Source organism: Brachionichthys hirsutus, chromosome 10, assembly GCF_040956055.1.
Source record: "Brachionichthys hirsutus isolate HB-005 chromosome 10, CSIRO-AGI_Bhir_v1, whole genome shotgun sequence".
NCBI lineage: Eukaryota > Metazoa > Chordata > Actinopteri > Lophiiformes > Brachionichthyidae > Brachionichthys > Brachionichthys hirsutus.
The window spans coordinates 9,257,518-9,278,518 of record NC_090906.1 but is presented as its reverse complement, the minus strand read 5'-3'; the positions used below and the strand labels follow the sequence as shown (position 1 = coordinate 9,278,518).

At 43.5% G+C, this 21,001-nt stretch overlaps 2 protein-coding genes across 2 annotated transcripts in view; both read right to left on the bottom strand.

Annotated features, from left to right (window-relative positions):
• gria3a (glutamate receptor, ionotropic, AMPA 3a) overlaps nt 1-9,660 on the bottom strand; it is a 53,160-nt gene extending 43,500 nt beyond the window's left edge. The window contains exons 1-3 of the mRNA XM_068744524.1: nt 9,648-9,660; nt 3,813-3,887; nt 3,364-3,522 (exon numbers count right to left, since the gene is read on the bottom strand). Of these exons, the coding sequence (XP_068600625.1) occupies nt 3,364-3,522; nt 3,813-3,887; nt 9,648-9,660 (247 nt within the window). The remainder of the gene's footprint in view (nt 1-3,363; nt 3,523-3,812; nt 3,888-9,647) is intronic.
• A 2-nt stretch (nt 9,661-9,662) lies between these two features.
• cchcr1 (coiled-coil alpha-helical rod protein 1) lies at nt 9,663-16,942 on the bottom strand. The gene is given in 20 exon segments (XM_068744523.1): nt 9,663-9,723; nt 9,725-9,806; nt 9,902-9,947; nt 10,025-10,164; nt 10,326-10,427; nt 11,159-11,347; nt 11,449-11,567; nt 12,045-12,117; nt 12,209-12,321; nt 12,423-12,529; nt 12,791-12,901; nt 12,961-13,122; nt 13,449-13,559; nt 13,773-13,887; nt 13,997-14,160; nt 14,524-14,718; nt 15,465-15,582; nt 15,686-15,853; nt 15,933-16,230; nt 16,873-16,942. Coding segments are annotated over 20 exon segments (2,544 nt in total).
• Between the last annotated feature and the right edge of the window lie 4,059 nt (nt 16,943-21,001).

The following is a 21,001-nucleotide window of genomic DNA, read 5'->3' as shown; positions in this document are numbered from 1 at the left end:
ATATAACCCGTCAACATGGGATGATAAGATTTTCATGTCCTGATCAGCTGATCCATTGTTTTCCTGCCTCACCATGTACGTTCTGAAACTACTACTTTTTTATGTGTGGACGTGTCCTCCTGTTTTCCTACATGACCTGATACCAGACCATCAATGTTTGAAATATATTTTCATCCAGTCAGGGCAAAACCTTAAATTGTCCATATTTGGACATACTTTATGAGTCAATACAGTCATCACTGTCTTTACAATGCAAAATATGAAGAAGAAGGAGATGAAGAGGAGGAGGAGGAGAATATCTGGCAATGAGAACTGGTCTACGCTGCATCAGTAGGACTGTCCGCTGCCTACACACTGAAGTGCTCCAACATTGGCCTCTGTCTGAGCAGCATCACACTGGTTGAGTCATAGCAGAGGGCGGACAGGTAGCTATAATAAACATTCCAATATGAAACACACTCGATTTAATCAAACTGATCAAATAAAACTTCTCCTCTAAAAATATTACATAAGTGACAGAGGAAAGCCGTAAAAAATGCAGGCTGTGGAAACTTGTGTTGTGACTACACATTTGCCGATCGGCTAAAATATCAAACCGTTGTCACAATTACAACAAATTATAATTTATCATTATGATGCAATTATTTACAAATTGAATAAATACTTTGGAAATTGAGATCTGAACTTGTTTTTGGTCCGCCCTGCCCTACGTGCACCAGCATTGCCTCGCCCCGTGAGCGTCCATCCCAGTCAGCGGCGCTCTCTCCACCACCGCTTCCTGCCCTGACCTCAGTCTTAATGGATGCAACCTTCCCATTTCTGCATTTCCGCACACAATCTGTCCTCGCCCGGGGCGAAGTGTCACATCAATTCATCCTGCAGCATCACTCCGGCCTCACAAATTGGAGGGTAAAAAAAAAAAAATCACAATCACACAGTGAATTTCTCTTTGTCATAAGCAACAACTGGAAGTTGTTTGCTTTGTGGTGCAGCAATGGATGTTTATATGATTGTTTGTTTTGCAGCTTTTACATACCGATGTAAGAGTCGCACTGAAGATTCACCACCTCTGGACGGAAGAAGTTGGACAAACACTAATATATTAACAAAGAGGAGCCGAGATAGAGAAAATGAAAGCTTGGTGAGAATTGATTTTTCCATACTGAGCACACACACACACACACACACGCGTACTAGTACTGGACTTCGGCTTCCACATATCGATCTGCCCTGTCAATAACACAGTCATTTGCCATCAGGGATTTGTAACAATCGTTATATACTGACCCAGCTGGAGGACAGCCGTGTCGTCCTGTTGTGTCCATTCAGAATCCACACAACAAATGTGACAGATGAGGCCTGAGCACATTTATATAACCGAGCCGTCATTCATTTAGTCATTCCATACTGAACGGGAGGCGACCCACACAGATCATAGGGAAAAAGCAGATTTAAAAATCCGACTATTATCAAGGCAAATATCGATAATATTATAGAAATGAAGGAAGTGAGCTGTAGGAAAGGACCCTCATAAATCAGGATAGGAATCCATGTGTCATAATAAAACCCTAATCGCCACTTTGGCTACATCAACACCTGCCAAGCAAGCAGTGCATTATGCAATCCAGACTGCTAAAATAAGAATAATGGAGTTTGGTGCATTTTCAAGCAGCGTCTTAGTCACAAACTGGCCTGACTGGTCTGTATAATGAGCAGATCGCTGGTCTTTTTCAACTGTGAAGCATCTAGTTTACCCTGTATCAGTTTACCTTACTAAAATTAATCCTCCGGATTATCCTTTTCTTTTCTTCTTCTAATCCTTTAGGAAGAAAACCTTTAAGCTTCTTTCAAAAACAAAGGGCTCATTTGAACTCAAACTGTATCCTGGCTGCGGTCTGAATTTTAGGAATCTGGGTGACTCAACGGGCCACTGTTTCCTTATATAACTCTACAGAGTTCCACATGTGGAAGGATCACGTCTTTGTCGCTCCCTGACGAAATGTCTTAAAACACATAAAGATATCGTCACGACTTTACTTATCTGAGAGTGTCCAAAAGACAACCTGTGGGTGAAAGAGGCGCCCGGAGTAGAAACAGCTCACTGACCCTGTCACAAAAGATGCTTGTGCTCGATGAGTAATTTTACATAATGGCTTCCTTCTGACCCTCTGGAAATGAAAAACAGGCCAGAGAAGGAGGGATCATGCTTCATCCGTGATCCAGACAAGACAAGCATGTAATATTCTTCTCTTCTTCTGCTGCTGAAGTGCCCTTGGGCTAAACACTGACCCCCCCACAGCCACTCCGGTGTAATCACTGAGCAGTCAGCAGTGCAAAGCAATGCTTGATCTGGGTAGGAGTTTGTGAATTTACACAAATGTGCGTCTGTTGCGCTCGCCAACAACGACGCCGCCTCAACAACATTTTCTTTACGGTCGAGCGCAGATCCAGGGGTTCAACCTGCTTCTGGTTCTGCCATTGCCTCTCACTTCATTAGGCTATACAGCCGCCCTCCACAGCAGCAGCTTCTTTAAGCATGAAGGGGGAAGAAGGAGAACACATTCATTCTCCAGACAGAACTTGGTGCTCTGTATGGTACGGGAGTGACTAGTGGACCAATTAGGAAGCTATCTCCCTCTCCAGCACACTTCCCATCAAATCCATCATGTTTGTAGCGATGACTACACGGATTACAGCATGTCACAGCTGATGTGTTCAACTCTAGGCTATTTATCCATCAAAAGTGTAGTCAGAGGAATATGTGCCACGATGCTGCTGCTATAAGCCAGAGCAAAACAAAAATAATTAAAAAGCAGGACTAAGTTAGAGGAAATGTATTCGGATATGTTGCCAGGTTTTACAGTACAGTACAGTGATTTGCAAAGATCACTTAAGGTCTCTATCGGGCGTCGCAGCCGCGGATGCCACGACAACCAGAGTGGGAGTATTTTATTTCCTCATGTGTAAAGACATCTCAGGCTGCAGACCCACTTCTTTACATAACTCAATCACTCCGTTCAGTCGAAGGAAGTCTTTCATGCTCCATCCGGCTGGTGAATATTGGAGCTTGTGGTTTATTTGCAGCCACATGGCAGGGTGTGTATGCACGTGAGACTTATTTTAAATCACTGATCTGTTTCACTTCATAAACATCTGTGTCATTTCTGGATTCATCTGCCATTGAGACGAATGACAGTGTGTGTGTGTGAGTGTGTGTGTGTGTGTGTGTGTGTGTGTGTCCATATCATTACTTAGATATAATCTGAAAAACTAACAACAGTTAAAACCCTTTAATTTTTTTTTTTTTTTTTGCTGATCTTATGCAGAGAAACCTCTCCGTGCATCCATCGTGGAATAACTCACATGCGTGCGTGACAGAGAAGCTGTTGGAGGACTCCAGGTTGTCCACGTTGTAGTTGAGGTGGAAGGGCTTCTCCGTCGCATTCTGGTTGGTGTTATACAGCTGGACGGCAAACCTGAAGGCGCTGTGCTCCTGCACTGTGGAGCGCGTAAACAGTCCGCCTGTAGAGAGAGAAGACGGTCCGCAAATCAGCGCACTGCGCTCGTAAATCCAACGCGCATGCAGGAATCTTATTAAGACTTATCAGAGTTAAGGGAGTGCCGAAACACAAAATACGCAGCGTCGCGCCAAACGGCTGGCTCAGCGCATGAAAGGGCGCGCAGGATCCAGACACGCGTTAGGTTTTCATGAGAAGTCAAACTTAGGAATCACGCAAATTCGACTTGCAGAAGCGTGTCCGTCCCATTCAGACTGTGTGAACAAAGACATGCAGCATTCAGCACCAACTTACCGATGTTGATCTGATTAGGAAACCCGGCCAGCGAGTCCCTGCAGAAACAGAATAAAACAAGCGCCGCGGCTATCGCTATTGTGCGGGGCCACATCTTCCCCCGGTTAGTGGGATCAGCTCGTGGTCTGTGTGTGACGGCGGTGCGGCGAGGAAACCATGGACACCGGCTTGGAGGGAAAGAAATCCACAAGATGATGCGGCGGGGTCTCTCTCACTCCGCTGTGCGCGCCCACGCTGAACGTGCGCCAGCGCGACTGCAGCGCTGAGCCCTCTGCTGCTGGTGCTGGTGCTGATGCTGATGCTGGGAGCCGACACACAGTGATTTAGCGCAAAGATGGTGGAGGCGGAGGAGAGGAGAATCTCCTCGCTGCGGATAAGGACCATTGAAATAGAAGCGAGTGGGAAGAGAGGAGGAGGGATGGGGGGGGGGCGGTTATCAAACTTGGTGTGACGTTAAATTACAACAAGCGCATCCTCCCGCCTCCCCCCTCCACGTCACTGCGGAGTTGGTGAGTGAGGCAGTGGGCCTGATGTGTGTGGTGCAAAGGCAGAAAACACCAGTAAGTGTGTGTGTTCTATACACTGATCTATCTATCTATTTATTTATCTATCTATCTATCTATCTATCTCTATCTATCTATCATGCAGCAGTAGACCTACACGAGCATTACGATCTTAGGCTGTCCCCCTGAGTGCAGAGGTGGCGGCTAATGCACTGATTTATCACGTTTTAATCACTAGTTGCCAAGTGGCCCCATAACTCGTGCTCAATATTCGTTTTCTAATTGACTCACTTGTGATAAGTCATTACATGTTCATTGTCCAGCTGATCGAGGGAGCGAGGGAGCAGCAACCTCATTTTAGGGACCATCGTGTGTGTGTGTGTGTGTAGTGAAATGAATGACAGCAGCATCAAATGTTTGATGTTTCTGGTATGAATTGTCCAGGTAATCTATATTTTCAATTCCAAATATTTTTATCAGAGGCATTCCGCTGAATTTATCTCATGCAACTGAAAACATTTCACTGGCGCATGGCAGACAGCAAACTAACCCCTGGAGGGCATTGTAGCCGTGTTACCGTTGCGCTGCCTCTTAAGCACATCTTGGGCATTCGTCCCACCATGGCAAACGAGATCTGCTCAGGGAGTCTCTCGCTCGCTGTCTGATAAATCAACCGCTTTAGCGAGATTCAATCGAGTGTAAATATCAGCAGGTCATTTGAGCACTGCCTATGGAGTTGAAGCCTATAAGTGGTGGACCATATGGTGGGTGCGATCAATAGCAGCGTGTTGATATGGCTTCACGCCAAGATGTTAACATGTGCAACGTGCAGACAAACCGTGACCTATGAACCCACAGCGCCAACAAATGAAGTGTTGGTTTAAAACTGTGACATAAGACGACATAAAAAACCACCAACTGTAGAGAGCATGCATAATTATTTGTAAATGCCAATCTATCAAAGTCTGTGAATTTAATCTTGTTTTTTTTATATAGCGATTGTTTGTTGTGCACACAAGTTGAAAGGAACAGAGGGGCCTAAATACGGGTGTATCCAGGGTTAGATGCAGCACTGTTAACAGAGGAAATATTTAAGGCTTCATTAGAGCCAAACGCTGCTGGGAGAACTTGAAAGTGTGCAGCAGAAGTTCTTTGATGCATGCATGGCCTCGTTTTTCCTTGGGCAGGTGATGTAAATGAGAGCTGGCACTGGATAATTAAAGATAAGACATTCAGCAGTCAACTGGGACCTTAAGCACCTCTGTTTATTCGTGGTCCAGGGATCGAAAGGTAAGAAATACAGTCTAAAAATTGGAATAGCGTGTTGCTCTCCTATCTGCAGCAGACTTTGCTTTTATGTCACAGCTTTCAATCAGCCAATTACATAACGAGAGGGAACCTGGGGTGAATAGCATGCAGGGGATTAACTGGGAGTAACAATACATACAGAAAATTCACTGAGTGTATAGGCTTGTATGCCTAGCATGCCTGCTCACCAAGCAAAGGGGTTCCCAAGAGAGGCTTCACATGTAACTACAGTAAATGTCAGGAGATAACACGATGATATGGTACTTTGTGTCACGGCACTCATGGTCAGGGATGAGAGTGGTCGGAAGCTCATCGGGAAAAACTGGATAGCAAGAAATAAAGCAAGTCGAGTGCTGTAAAACTCCACAGCTCAACCTGTCATGTTTCATTCTGTGGAGACTTGCTGTTAAAAGGCAGGTATTTATGGCTCAACTCAGAGTTACAGCTCCAGCAAGAGCTCTCAACACAGGACATAGTTTAATTACCTCCGCCAAGGAGTTAGCGTTAAGCCTAATAGCCTAAAAGTCTTAGGCAATGCCTATTGATGATGGGCAACTATGTTATGAGGCTAAATTATGTTTTTGCCGGCGTCTGTCTGTCTGTTAGTAACATAACTAAAAATGTCACAGACTGATCTCAAAGAAAATTCCGGGAAATGTTCAGAATATTACCAGGAACAGATGTTTTCATTTTGGTGATGATCCAGAAGAGATCCCTGATTCTGGATCACGTTGAAATTTCCATTAACATTACAGTCAATGGAGCTTCGAAATGTGTTCCTCAATATCTCAGTTGATTATTGACGGATGTTTATGGAATTTGACACAGCGATGTAGGGTGGGGACCTCTATCAAACCCCCGAATTTCATCCGGATCGGAACCGGATTGCGGCTATAATCGTGGTTTTTCAATAAATGGGCTACACTTGCATTCTTTTTGTAATTTACATCATTCGAGTCACTCCTGATGCCATTAGGCTGAGGCTCATCTTAACAAATGTGTCAGAAACAGAGGAAACACTCAGGAACTGGAAGAGGACAAACCACACTGAGGTCATTTCACGCTAGAGATTTTACGACAGTATGAAAGTCTGTTTTAATTTTAGGCTGCTGCGTTTCAGTAAAGGGCAGAAGGGCGGCAGCATATTCCTGCGGAGCAGATGGGTGTATATCTCCCTCTAGGTGACCCATGAAGACAGTACTGCGGCTGATGACCCAGTTTGCACATGCAACATGATGTAGAAGAATACAGAACATGCACACTGGTGATGACAGAGTTTATTCGCTTAATGAAGAACTTAATGTGTGTAATATGTCACTTAGTTAATACATCTTCTGCTAGATACAGCAATTACAGAGCTGTGTTTTCTACATATACATACAGTCTCTCCTTTGCGAGATATAAATATGTAACTGATATTATAGTTAAGATAAGCAAGTTGGGGTTCTGCCATGAATGCACTCAAGTAATTAATAGGATTTTGAAATCAATTTGAAACGTCCTGGGAGACATTGTTAAAAGGCTTTAACAGGACAGAGATGAGCCAAAGTCAAAGGACAAATTAATTGGAGCCTCGCGGCAGAAATGTCAAACAAACTGATGATTCTGGGATGACTGTGCTACACAAGTAGAAAGTACTGTACATCACAATAACTTAAACAGGATGTGACAATTCGCCTGAGCAAGAATGACAAGGACCCTGGACAAGCCGCCAGTTCAAGTGACTCAGACATTTTAATTCGTACTTGAACAGTAGCTGATCATCCTATCACATTGATGTGATGCATATAGCCATGAATCTGGGCTGCAATACTTTGACAGACCAGGAAGGACCCAGTACTCAGTCCATCCGTCATCTGTTGATTAATTTTCTGAAAATTAAAATATCAGAAAATGGCATGATTTTTCTTTTCTTTTCTTTTCCCATGCTTACCAACCATCTAAAATCAATTTCCTGTCATTCAACAAATGGAATAATAAAAGTGTTGACATGCTCACTAGTCAGGTACAATATTTAAAAAGTTAGTTTAACTTCCACTTCATATATGCACCCACCGCAGCTCGTTGTGAGGCAACAGTGCTTACCACTGCGCCACCGGGCCACCCTTGTAATTAAACTGTTACATGAAAATAATCTCAAAGAAAGAAAAGAAAAGGGAATCAGCTGAAAGGAAATTATATTTTGTTGAACAGATGGAAATGCATATTAATTGAGAAAATGGTGGTGAAATGGAAATCTACAAATCTGATAATTAGGAAGTGTTATTGAGCAGCATGTTGGTAACCAGACGGGGGTAAGGTGCAGTAGAGCAGTATGTCTTTAACCAAATGTCCCGCAGGCAAAACGTGGACAAAATGCAAAAAAAATCTATTAACCTTGCAATTTTAATTATTGATGTTTTCTGTCATTCCTTGTGTCTGTCTTCCTGATCAGATCTCCCCAACAGATGTTTTAAAGGACGGAGCAAGCATTAGACTTCCTTCCATTTTGGCTGACTTAGCGATGCAGCAATTGTCTGCATCCTTCACATTACTTCTAAAACTGTGACAAACCTTAGTCCACAGATGCTCTGCAAGACATTTGAGGCCATGCTGAACCTTTCAGTATTACAGTATATCAAAAAATAAAATTACAAATGTACGTAAACAAATTCTGAATGTGCCTCAAAAACCATTGCAGTTTTTATAGCAGCAATCTCAACCGAGGCGAATTCATTTATTAAATGACCTGTGATCGTCCATCGGCCAAACAATTACACAGTGAGGCATTAATTAAAAGCAAAACTTTAACATCTGGGCTTGTTGCAATAACAGACTCCTCCTCCTCCTCATTAAAAGCGGCATGTAAAACACCTGAAACAAACCAAGTTGTTCCTCCATTTCATAAATTTAGACACTTTATTAAAATAAAAGAACTTTAAAAAAAACAACTAATGATCGAGGGACGAGTTGCGCTTACCTTTTAAAATACCGCCATCTGCTGGTTCAAAGTTGTAAATGAGGCAGAGTTGACTCTTTTTGTTCTTCATTTCACTCTCTTAATGGATTTAACTTCTACATTCTGATCCAGCGCAGACATTTCTCATAGTTGTTTGCTGGCTTAGGGAAGGGAAGACGTTGAAGACTACTACTAATACTACTACTATACTTTCAGTTTTATTCCCGTGAGATGTCGCCACAGCCAAACCAATGTTCTCCACTTCACCCTGTCCTTTGCCCCCCCCCCAACAGTAATTATCAATTAGCATTTAGCAAGTCATAAGTTTAATCTTTCCCAGAGCACTTGAAGGCAGCATCAGCCCATGTGTATCAGAGTGGGCAGAACTTCAAGTATTTTTGACAAATGAGAAGATGATCCTAAATTGCTTTCAAGACTGGCATATCTGGCAGATATATTTCAGCAATGGAATGACCTGAACACAGCAATGCAAGGCCGAGATGAAAGCCTGCTCAAAAGTACAGATAAAATATTCGGATTTCGCTCAAAGGGTGCAGCTCTGGTGACCACATGTGGAAAGTGGCAACTAGAAACTGATCAAACTCGTCGTAGATTGATTCCTATTTAACTCATAATCACCTGTTCAGTTATTGTTATTTTTTTTAATCAAACTGAATTCTTTTTCTCTTTAGCAAATAAATAGAATTCATTTTGTGATCTTTAGGATACGTTTCTCCCTAAGCATTGATTTAAACTTTTCCAGAGTAGCATTAAAAATCAGTAAAAGAAATGTGAAAGGTATTTTTTTTTTTACTGATAAAGTGGTTTAATAATTATTGTTAAACTCGAGATATTCACACAAAAAAAGCAGGGCAGAGTACTTCAGTAGATTTCACAAATATTTGTACCTTCCATCCATCCTGGGCACAGACAATAGAATTCAGATTTAAGTGATGTGTCTCTGTACCAAACTGTGATTTTCTGATGTTTGGTTCAGACAATTCATTTCACTGAATGTATTATTGGCTCCAAAAGGACCAGCACTGCCCACCTTTTGCATATAAATTAAAAGGTATGTTTTCCGGCTGCAGTGAATCATCATCAGGTTTCAGTTGTGTGGACAGTCTGTGGATCTGCTGATGCTCCCACGCTGTCCCTCCTCCTCCTCCTCCTCCTCCTCCTCAGAGCTGTTTACCACTGCAGCGCAGAGAGAATGGAGCTCCTCCAAAACAGAAAAGAGTCTCTCTGGCAGGAAGCAGACGGACAGGTCAGTCACGCTTGTGTAAATGTCAGGACTTAAAATAAGCTTCTGACAGAGGGCGAGTCGAGACGCCACTGACCGTCTGCAGACAGTTGGACCTTCTTCCCTCGCTCTGCAGCAGCGTTCTGGAGCACATTGAGGATGCATAAGGTCATCAACAGATATGAAGATATAAAGCATTTTTCACAACAAAACTTTTTACTTTAAAAAGTCTTGCCGTCAGTCGACGTTCGTCTTCCTCCACCTTCTTCGGCTGTTTATTCGGGACTCCCCTCCCCAAGTGTTCTCTCATCTCATTCTGCTTTGTCGCCGCATCTCTCGCAAACTGCCGCAAAGTCATAACTGCAACAGTCAAGCAGACATCAGAGTCCGCGGGGAAATTCTGCCATATGCCGGTAACGTGTAAACACTGACGATCATATTAGATCGCCGGCTACTGTAAAGATATGAAATCCGGCCGCCGGCGCCGAGACGCTGAGGTAGCGCGGCGCTCGTCCTGGTACCTGCTTTGCTGTGTTCCCTCTTGGCCGTGTCGACTTGAACCTCCATCTCTCGGAGTTTGTCGGCACAGCGCTCTTCAATCTCAGACACTCTCGCCTGCAGGGCTAAATGGGGAAAAAATAACAGACCACTCCTCAATACAGTCGCTCACACAGATGATTGATTTATCGGTGTATTTGTACAGCAGGGGATTTTATTCCGACTGTTCCTCATAGGCAACAAGAACTCCACCCAACTGCACAGTGGTCCTCGGCTCTGCCGAGCTTCACGGTTACTTCCAGGACGTCGTTTTTTATTTAAGCCTTTAAGGGTCGGGGTTGACACTCCTGCTTCTCCTCTCCCATAGAACCAGTGTTCAACAACAAGGGTCTAAAACAGTCACTGTGTGATATAATGCCTGCTCAGCATCAAATGGCAGAGAAATACAGAGCTGCCTACAAGGGTGTTGAGAAGAGCAGAGTACCAAAGAGCTAAAGAGGCACAAGGAGTCCAGTGGAGAGCAAACGAGAACTACAGGAAGGGTGAATACTGGACTAAAAGGACCGCAAGTGGAGAATTAAGTTCGCCATGGCAACGTAAATCTTGTCAGTGTTGTGTTTTCGGCTTGGATGGTTGTCGAGTCGCCAGGTCGAACTCGACTAACCCTGCCTGAACGGTCGCACTCAGAGTTCTCTTGAGTCAAGCTACTCAGTAGACTGATGTGACCTGCTGTGAATATGTGGAGACTGTAACAAGGCGGGGGGACGGGGGGCGGGCGGGGGGCTTCTGAAAAAGAGCAGGAGTCCTTTCTTCAAGTCAAGGTTGAAATACATTCTCGTCACAGTTGCTGCCTCACCGTGCTCGCCGTGCTGCTGCTGGCTGAGCCACTCAGAGCGGACTTTGTCCAGGCTGACTTTAGTCTCCTCCAGCTGGGCCTGGGTCTGCAGCAGGCGCTGCTCGGCCGCCTCCTTACCAGCCGCAGCCTGAGAGACCTCCATCCAGCTCTGCGCCACCTGCTGCTGCTGCTGCCTCAGTTTCCTCTCATCTGAAGAGGACGATTTAAGGGACCAGCGCATCAAAAGAAAACATCAATACCAGACAACCAGGTGACGCATTAGAACGCGGCGGCAGTGCCCGAGTGCTCACGTTGGTCTTTCAGATCAGCCAGCGTTTTATCAATGAGCTCCGGGGTTCTTTTGAGCTCCAGTGTGAGCTTGTCTCTCTCTTCACACACCAAACTCAGCTCTGCCAGGAGGTTTGTGATGCTGCAGGGCAAAGACGACAAGATGGAGAATGAATGGTTCATACGGGGCATAACAAAGCAAGACAAAATCTGAACAGACAGAAAACTGTCCAACACTGGCCAAGCCTGACTTTGTACACTATTGTCATGTAATAAAAATGGCATACTGAATTCTTTTATCCATCATTTTTAAAGCAATGCAACTTTTCTAACATTAAAAACAAAAACAAATCAATAAGTAGTACCCCCCACCCCACCCCTCATGCTGTGAAAAAGCTGCACAAAGTTTACTAAACCACCAACTGCAGTTCCTGAATTCTTTAAATCCAACCAAAGATGATTCTTAAAACTCATTTGGGATCTTCTGATGCCCAGATTGCTGCAACGCTGAATTCGTTCCACAAATATCTAAATTTGCCGAATGAGTGTATCTTGATTAATGCAATGACTGGCAGAACTATTTAGAAACTAGCTTTCTTGCACCCCTCACGCCTCACACCTGTCTTCAGCCTGTCCCGCCTGTTTACTGGCCTGCTGAACTTTCTGCAGAGCGACCCTCCTCATCATTAAACCTGCAAAAAACAACAACAACATTGTTACTTTCATCGCCAGGCATATGCAACTCAAGCAGAAGCAGCACATCAAGATCCGTTCTAATAACACCTTGGATCGTTTCCACTCTTCCATTAGCGAACGTTAGCCTCTGGGTCAAAGCGACGAGCCTCGTTTGAGCGGCAAACAATTCCGCCACCTTGCTTTCGAATGCCAGACTGAGCCTGTGAGGCAATGACAAAAAGATGTGAAAATACAGCAATAACTGTGATGATGAATCATTGTTTCCCCTCTCCATTTTAGAATTGGAGTACAATTCTTTCACCTGTGCACAGCTTCTGAGAGCGTTTTAAGCTCAGCCTCTGCTTTCCGATTCTGCAACTTCAGCTGCGAATTTTCCTTACGAGTTTGGAACAAGTCCTGTTTAAAAGTCTGGAAAGAAAAAATGCACATCCATGTAAATAAAGTATCAAATTTACGGCGATGCTCAGTAGTCAGTACTGAGGATGCCTTTGTGCCCCAGCTGCTGTTATTAAAAACGACAACCGCTACGGGCACGGAGTAAAGACTTCACAGAGTCAGCATTCTGCGCGATGGCTCCTACGTGCGAGGGTTTATCCTTTTCCGAGAGCGGCCACAAATTTATTGCGTTTCATCAAATTTGTGAGCAACTACGTAAATCAAATCACTAACGTCCTTTTCCACCCTTTGCAGGTCCAGCTCAGCTATCCTGTCGTCTAAGCCGTGCTTGAGCATGCTAGCCCGGCGCTGCTCCTGCTGCATCTGCTGATCCATGGATCTGACCTGAAGCACAGACACACAACCTTCAAACGCACAGGTCAGGACTGTGGTTGATGGTACACACACAGGACTGTTCATACTTTTGAAAGAAGTTGGTCCTTCTCTCCTCTTAGTTCAACGTCCTTCGAGCGGAGCTGGACACATAACTTATGGACTTTCTGTCTCCAGAGCTGAAGCACATGAAGGCTTTCTGATCCATTCCTCTCGAGTGGATTTGCCAAGCTCTATTAGAGAGAGAAAAATATACATATTTACTGTATATATCAGGTTTAAGCAGTCTCTGTTCTGTATGAAACCCCCATCAGACACTGTTACACCTGTTGAGTCATCATATACACAAGATTTAGGCTGGTCCAACTGTGGGGTCTGCATAAGAATCTTCCAGCCACACATTTTCTAAGACTTAAACTACACTTGAAAACGGCAACAAAACAGCAACAGCACACAAAGTGACATTCCTGGGCTGTGTATTAAAGTAGAAGGTTGCCATGCCAACAGCGATGGCAATTAGCTAAGGCTTGAATAATTGCATTGAAGAATAAACACTCACTTTCTTCACCATCTCCTCTTCTTGGAGGGCGACTATCTCATTCACAGAGTTAAGCCTGATCGTTAGGAGCTCGGTGGTCACCTGAAGAGCTGCTTTCTCTTTGTTCAGCCTCTACATAACAATGAATATGACAAAAAGTACACACACACACACACACACACACGTGGGAGGGATTATTGCAGCAGGCATGGCAATTCAAAGACGCAACGCTGACTTGCGCCACAAATCTGAACACTGTGGAAACGAACAAGGTTTTAAGTTAAAGTAAGGCAATTACTTTACAGTAGGCTGATTGCAAATCAATACTGTTTGTATTGGCTTCACCTCAACAGCATCGTTTAATTGCTCCTTCTCGCTGTCCTCTGGGGCAAGCTGGCCGATGTAATTTCGAAGGCTGTGCAGTGTTGCTGATTGTGTCTCAAAAGCTTGTCCCATTTGGCTGAAATATAAACCCCATTCCCCCCCCAAAAAAAAACAGTGAATCTGACTTGCAAAGTGCAACAGCCGATTAGCCGCTCTGAACGTTAGAGTTAGATTGAATGTGGCACCTTAAACCTTCTCTCAGGCCATCCCTCTCAGTGGATGTCTCCATTAGGGCGCTTTTGAGCTGCAGTACTTCTGAGGTTATTGATTCAAGTCTGTCCTGCAGTTCACCGTTTGCTTTCCTCGCCGCGCCCAACTCGGCACGATGAGAGGCGTTCAGCTGCTGCAGCTAAAAAGGGAAGAAGCATCGAAATTGTTCAGACCAATACATACGATGATGTAATATATCGTCAGTTCTTCCCCTCCTGAAGAACGTCAGGGGAGGAACAAACCCGCGATGAAAACATAAGACTTGTCTGGAATCTACTTTTCAGGAAGATCGTGGTATTTAACTCACGTTCGCTATTGTTCGGCCAGAGCGCATGTGCTACGTGAATAAATCCGTAGAGTGACAGAACCAATGGGGATTGGGCAAATTAGTTCACACAGCTCATGCTAGGCTGCAGTGATGTCAGCAATGAGTAATGAGCGCGAGCCACTCTGGAGCCACTCGGATTCTGGTGATTAAATTGCCAGCTATTGAGTCACGTACATCCTCCTCCCGCTTCTTGTGGATCTCTTGCAGTTGTTGTGACACTTTAAGCGACTCCCGTTTGGACTCCTCTTCGGTTTGGACCCTGCCCGTCTCGGCCTTCAGAGCCAGCTCCCTGGCCGACTCTCTGCTGCTCTCCGCATCGCTCTTCAGCTTTGCAATTTGCTCGGCGGCCTCCCCCTTCAGTCTTTCAAGCTGCGTGAAATGAAAATGTTAAACTTGTAGCTTTTTATTTAGGAAAGTAATCATAGTGAAATTTGCTTAACAAGAGCAAACCTACGCCGAAGCTGCACATTTCCTCCAAAGGTCTCTTCACCTCACGGGTTTCACTCATATTAATACGCGGCACCAATATTTAGATTCGTCCAGCGTGAAAACATGATGCAACTAGAACTTAGGTCCTTCCATAGCATTTGGAAGAGGGGAAAACAGTTTTTCCACCTCCACAGGGCACATTCACCTCAAATTGAATTGCAAATCGTGCAAATCTGTTGACAGGTTTATAAGCTAAATGGCTGCCCTTGGGGTTTTGGTAATGTTTAAGAAATTTATAACCAATCTTAGATCGAATGCTTTATATGGATGTACTCTGATATTCAATGGTGCCTCCTTGGGGCAATGCCCCCCCCCCCCCTCTTTCATTCATGAGTGAAAATGACAACCAAAATACCCTCACCTTGCAAGGTAAAAAAAAAAAAAAAAGAAGAATCACGCCCCATTCAACAAGCTTCATGAAAATTTACAAAAAGGAAATAAATAAACACAAATCGTGTAATTCTGCAAAGACAAGACACACAAACCCAACTCCTCACCCTGTTAATCAGCTCCATTGTAATTAAAATCAACAGACTGCAATACTGTACAAAGAAAAACCAGCATTTCTCAGGTGATCCCCGTCAACAGAAACGAAATGAAATGTTTGGTCGGTAAATAACAAATACCTGTGAGCTTAGTTTCTCCTTCTGTGAACTGTTGTGAACGAGCTCCTCTTTCATCTGACTGAGTTCGGTCCCAGCTTCACGCAGCGCTTCACGCATCGCTTCCAAATCACGGCTCCGTCTGTGACACAAAAGTCGTGCAGACTGAAGTTTATTCAACCCGATTCATCGTTGAACTGTTTATTGGCCATAAAACATCTTGGCTGAGTGCCACCACTTCCTACCTGTTCACGGTGCCGTCTTTTTCTCTCATCTCTTGCCTGTGTCGCTCTGCTGCGTCCTTCAGAGCTCCCACCTGCTCCTTCAACCTCTCCACTTCCGCCTTGTGCTTTTCAGCCTCCAGACGCCACTCCAAATCCCATCTGGACCACTGTTCACGTCTCTCTGCACCTCTGTGTTTGAAAAACAATCAAATCGTGTTTCCAGTTTGCCATCCTAGTGCTCGACAATAATGGAATTGATAAAACATACCTCGCACTACTATCTGATGGACGATCCACAGGGATCCTTCCTCTGGTGCTCTCCTCTCCTTGTAACATCATGATCTTCTGATTTTCCTTTCTCAGCTCCAAGATTTCCTGTTGCGCCTGGCTGATTGCAAGCCATGGGTTTGCAGGACGGGGATCGTCTGACGGTGGCGATGCTTTGCCTTCGTGTCTCCAGGAGGTAGGCAGCGTTGTCCCCGGGACTTGAAGGCCTCCCCGTGGTCCAGCCAACTGAACGCTGGATGTGAAATGCGACGGGGGCACTAGGTCATGCTGGTTAATCCCTGAGTGATTAAAAAAAAAAAAAATGTTTAGGTGAGCACGTTTGTAAATTAATCTGATCATGAAGAGTCACATAACATTCAACACAGAGTAAATGGAGAACAGAAATTGTGTGTATAGCTACTATATATAGCGTATATTCACATATATAATGTATATGGTGTGTACACACACCAGATTTTCTCTTGTGAGAGGAGGAGGAGGAGGAGGAAGAAGAGCACGATGCTGGAGTCCGGTTTAGAACCAGCCTTGAAATATATTTTATATTTAAGACTGTAAATCTAAACATTAGGTAAAACAGGGATTTATCAAATGACATTCAAGCTCAAATCTCCATGAGAACAGTGTGTGTTGTTAGTAGTTTAGTTATATAAGAACTCCATTACCCAGCATGCCACAGGAGCAGAGTATGCGCAGAATGATTAAAAAGTGTTTCCAATACAATAACGCCTGCACCCGTCTTTTTTTTTTTTTTAGTAGTTACCAAGATAAAGACGACAAACTCCTTGATCGACGTCTAACCACTTATTAATTCAAGTTTAAGAAAAACGCTTATAAACGCAGACAGTCCTTAGCCATGGCTAGCTAGCACATCAAACCCAACATTAGCTCACAGCTCCGGGTCGAGAGCAACGTAAACTTACCTGGAACGGAGAGTGCGCTGAAATCTCTGGGCACTGCGAGCCTTTCTTTTGTCAAGTTATGTCGATCCATGCTAAGCGAAACCCACTGCTCTTCATGCAGCAGACAAATAAATGGTCAGATCGTTTTGATCGTCTATCAGCGTTGACTATCCCGGGACTCGTGCCTTAGTTGTGGGTTAAAAACTGAAAGGTGAGGCGTCCTCCGCTCAGATTTTTCCGTTTGATAACTTTTAATATTCAAAGCACGCGTTTTCTACATTGCAGTGACAGGTTCTGACACATCTATGTTTATTACGGTGATTAAATCAGGTTAAATCGCGCGGTGCATCACGGGAAAGGGGAAGGCACTACCTCTAAAGAGAAATTACGTCCCTGACTTTTGCCTTCCAGGGTTACCTTTTTCTCAAATTGCCTTCACATATTGTTACAAATACACTGTCCCTAATTTTGTGTCATTGTTATGCCGACTCTACACGGGGTGTATCACGTCAAATGCACTTCTAGACATCCTTTTTCACCAAAGACCAGACTCAGGACAGTAGATCCATGAACACGGTCGCACTGATTGGAGCGTCAGCTTGACTGACAGGTATAGCATTAAAGGCATTGAAGGTCTCGTCAGACAACCAATAACAAATAGTCTATATTTAAACACAGGAGAGATTACAAAACTATCATGATTTTTTCGATTAAAAAAAAAAAAAAAAAGACAACCCTGCATAAGTCCCAAAACTATTTTGTCATATGAACTTAACAATCAAATGCCTGCTGAATGGAAATGAATGAATGGCATTAGTTGGTGAGTCCAAAATAAAACTCCTCTTTTATTCTCTCTCTAGTCCAGCAGGAAAGGGAGAACTTATCGCACCTTTTAATGTAAATAGTGATGATTTGCTTGTGTAACTGCATTTGGGGTCTGAAGTGCATCTATAAATATAACAATGGGGATTACTGCATGCTCATGATTATGAAATACTAAACTCCAGGTGAATGTTAGGTGCTCTAGATGTTAAAGCAGCAACCTGTAGACAAAAAACAAATCACTTCCTGGTTGCATTTATGAAATGAAAAGCCTCAGTGATACCAGCAACAGTGACAGGACAGTGAGGAACTAGATTTCAGACATTTTGGGAACTGATGCGCCTGCTCATTGATGTGTGTTAACTCGTCAGCATTTTCCACGTTTAGTGAATATTTCTAAGATATTTAACTTTAATCAATTTAAGCACTTTAAGATAAACATTTTGTCCCATTCAGGAAATTCTTCATCTGCATTTCAGCTGTCCCTGAGAAGCAGTGGACAGCCCTGGGAGCGCCCAGGCACAAAATTGGGGTTTAGAATCTTTCTTAAGGATACCTTAATATGGAGAATGGGGGGAAAGACTTACCACCTAAGCCACAGCCATTTCAACTTGTATTTCTACAGCTGTAAAATAATTAGTATATGAATACTTTACATTAACTATTTCCATATTTTGACACGTTTGTGTGCATGTATTCCTCTATCTGCAGTTGCTGCTCGTTTCGCACGTATTTCAAATCTAATTGTAATCATACTTTCACTGCCAAACAAAGGACGCCATTTATTGCTTGTAATTTAATTGGCTGCTGAATTGACTATAATTACCATAAACACTATATTTCCATATAGCCTATCCTGCTGGTATCCTGTGTTATTCTTGACCGGTATCTTCTTGTATCTGTTTGATTATAACAATGGCAAATCTTCTTCTCTACAGCTGCCATGACCCACTTTCCCTCTGGGGTTCATTAAAGTTTCATCTAATCTAATCTATTTATGGTGTATTCAAGACAACAAAGAGACATTTTAGTCTGATTTATACATATAAACGGCCATATATATATATATCGATCCAACCTGGCAATGCAATAACATAAATGAAATAAATGATAGAGTTGATGGCAATACATAACTGACAACACATAAGAGGAACATTGGCAAGAAAAGCCAGAGATGCCAGTAGGGAAGTGGTTGTTTGAGGATAACCGTGGAAGTGCTTTACATTTTTTGGGCATGTTGTTGTACTGTCCTCTCAGCACTTGGCTAACACTGCAGCTGGTCTTGAATAACAAAGCAGATGTAAAGCGATATCAGAAGCAGCGTCGGGAATCCAGAAAAAAGAGGTAATACCACCGGCCCTTATTAAAAACAGAAAGGTGCAGCTCCGTGTCTTTGAGGGACACTTACGCTCTAATAAAAGTAGTTCTCCAGTGGTGACTGTTAAAATATCAAAAAAGGCAGACAGCCGGTGTTCAATTTGGCAGACTGATTTTGGTTCATGTTGCAGGGGCTCGAGGATATACGCACCCACTCCTCAGACATATCATTCTGCTCATCCTGAGGGATTCTGTGGAAGCTTATTTTTTCTTCTTCTTTGTACTTCTCCCACATTGCAACTGTCTGCTCATTCTGAAAGTCTACCCACCCGAAGCAGACCTGCTGTGTTGCCAGTCCCTATACCTCATGCTCACATGTCATAAGGGATTCATGAGTTCTCCATCCACCCTGGAACTATGCTGTCAGATGTTTTCACCCCTGTCTCCTGTAGATGAAAGTCCTTCTCCATGGCAACTCAAAAATCTCCACTTTCAGCAAAGCCAACCACTTGATCACGCTGCCTAACCAAACAGCATCGGGTCATGGCCCGATTCTCCCACCTCCCTCAATGACTAGATGAAGGTGCAACTCCTGGCAGATCCATATTGCTCTGGCATTTGAGTCATGTATTGGGGACTATACATATTATGCATTCACTTAAATTTGTCCGAGTTCTTATGAAGAGGTTGAACTGGCATCAGCTGCAACGCGACATGCTCAACTGATGTCAGTTCAGCCTCTTCATAATTAAAGAAAATGTTAATATTTCTCACATCCTGACTTACGGGTATACAATGGGCATCCTGGCAGACCCTAGGCCACGGAAATTGCTGCATTTTTATCCCTAATCAAGCTGATTCAGCCCACAACATCAGAAGAAACTGTCCATGACTGCAAATATCTGGACTGGAAATTGTATCTTTAATAATGAAGTCTTCCTTACAAGATGTGCTTGATGAACTTTTTGCTTTCCGCACTGTGCTTTAAAGGATATATGTGGAAAGGCCCAGCTAAAATGAGCTGGAATGCAGTATCCTTTTTTTTTTTTTTTTTTCAGTTGCTTGGTAATAACAAATCTATTAATCATTCCACTTTTGGGAACCCACCATTTACGTATCTCTGCATGAGCATCAAATTACTATGTTTTATTGAAATGAAAAACTTCCTTTTGGGTTTATCACCCAGCTTGAAACAGACATCTCTTCCAACTGCTATCAAGACAATAGCTCTGCTCTATATATGCACAAATCACCATCACAGCTGCTATTCAAGACCGCTGGGCTTTAAAAGGGATATATGTGGAAAATGTTTTCCCTGTCAGCAACTTTGTGATCTATATGCTGCTGAATGTGGAAGGTTTCAGTTTGACAATCAAATGTTTATTTAAACTACAGCGTAACAATGCTGCAGAAGCCCGAGCCCACATCCCTCATTAAAATATGATTTTGCTGCTTCTGAGATCCTCCTGGTGGTCCATAAAGAACCGAAGTAACTTTTCTAGCTCATAAATCAGTTTACTGTGGCAGCTGTAGATAAAGCTGAATAAAACCAAACGCGTGTCTCATTTATTCTGCTTGTTAAACCAGGGCGGAACTGTTATTGCAATACTTTTTAAAAATGCAATTTCCTATTTGTCGACGAATATGACGAATTGATCTTGTTTACGCTTTGCACAGAGATAAATGATTATATCTAATTTAAAATAAATTACAAAGCCAAATTGGGGAGGGGGGGGGGAAGGATTGCAGGACGCTTTTTCATGTTTTTTTTTCTTCTGTAGTATTTTTCTTTTCCTATCCTGCTTAGTCTTATCACACTTTACTAAAAGGCATGTGACAATTACATTGATTATATCCGGGATGGCGAGCCTGCCATTCTTGCGCACGCTTCGGCTCTCCTGTTAATAAAAGCTGGACGGATTCTACTCACCTGCGCACAGAGAGCCTGCTCTATACGAGCGCTGCGCGGGGTTAGGGGGGCGACCCGATGGTTTCTAAATTAGGATTTTTT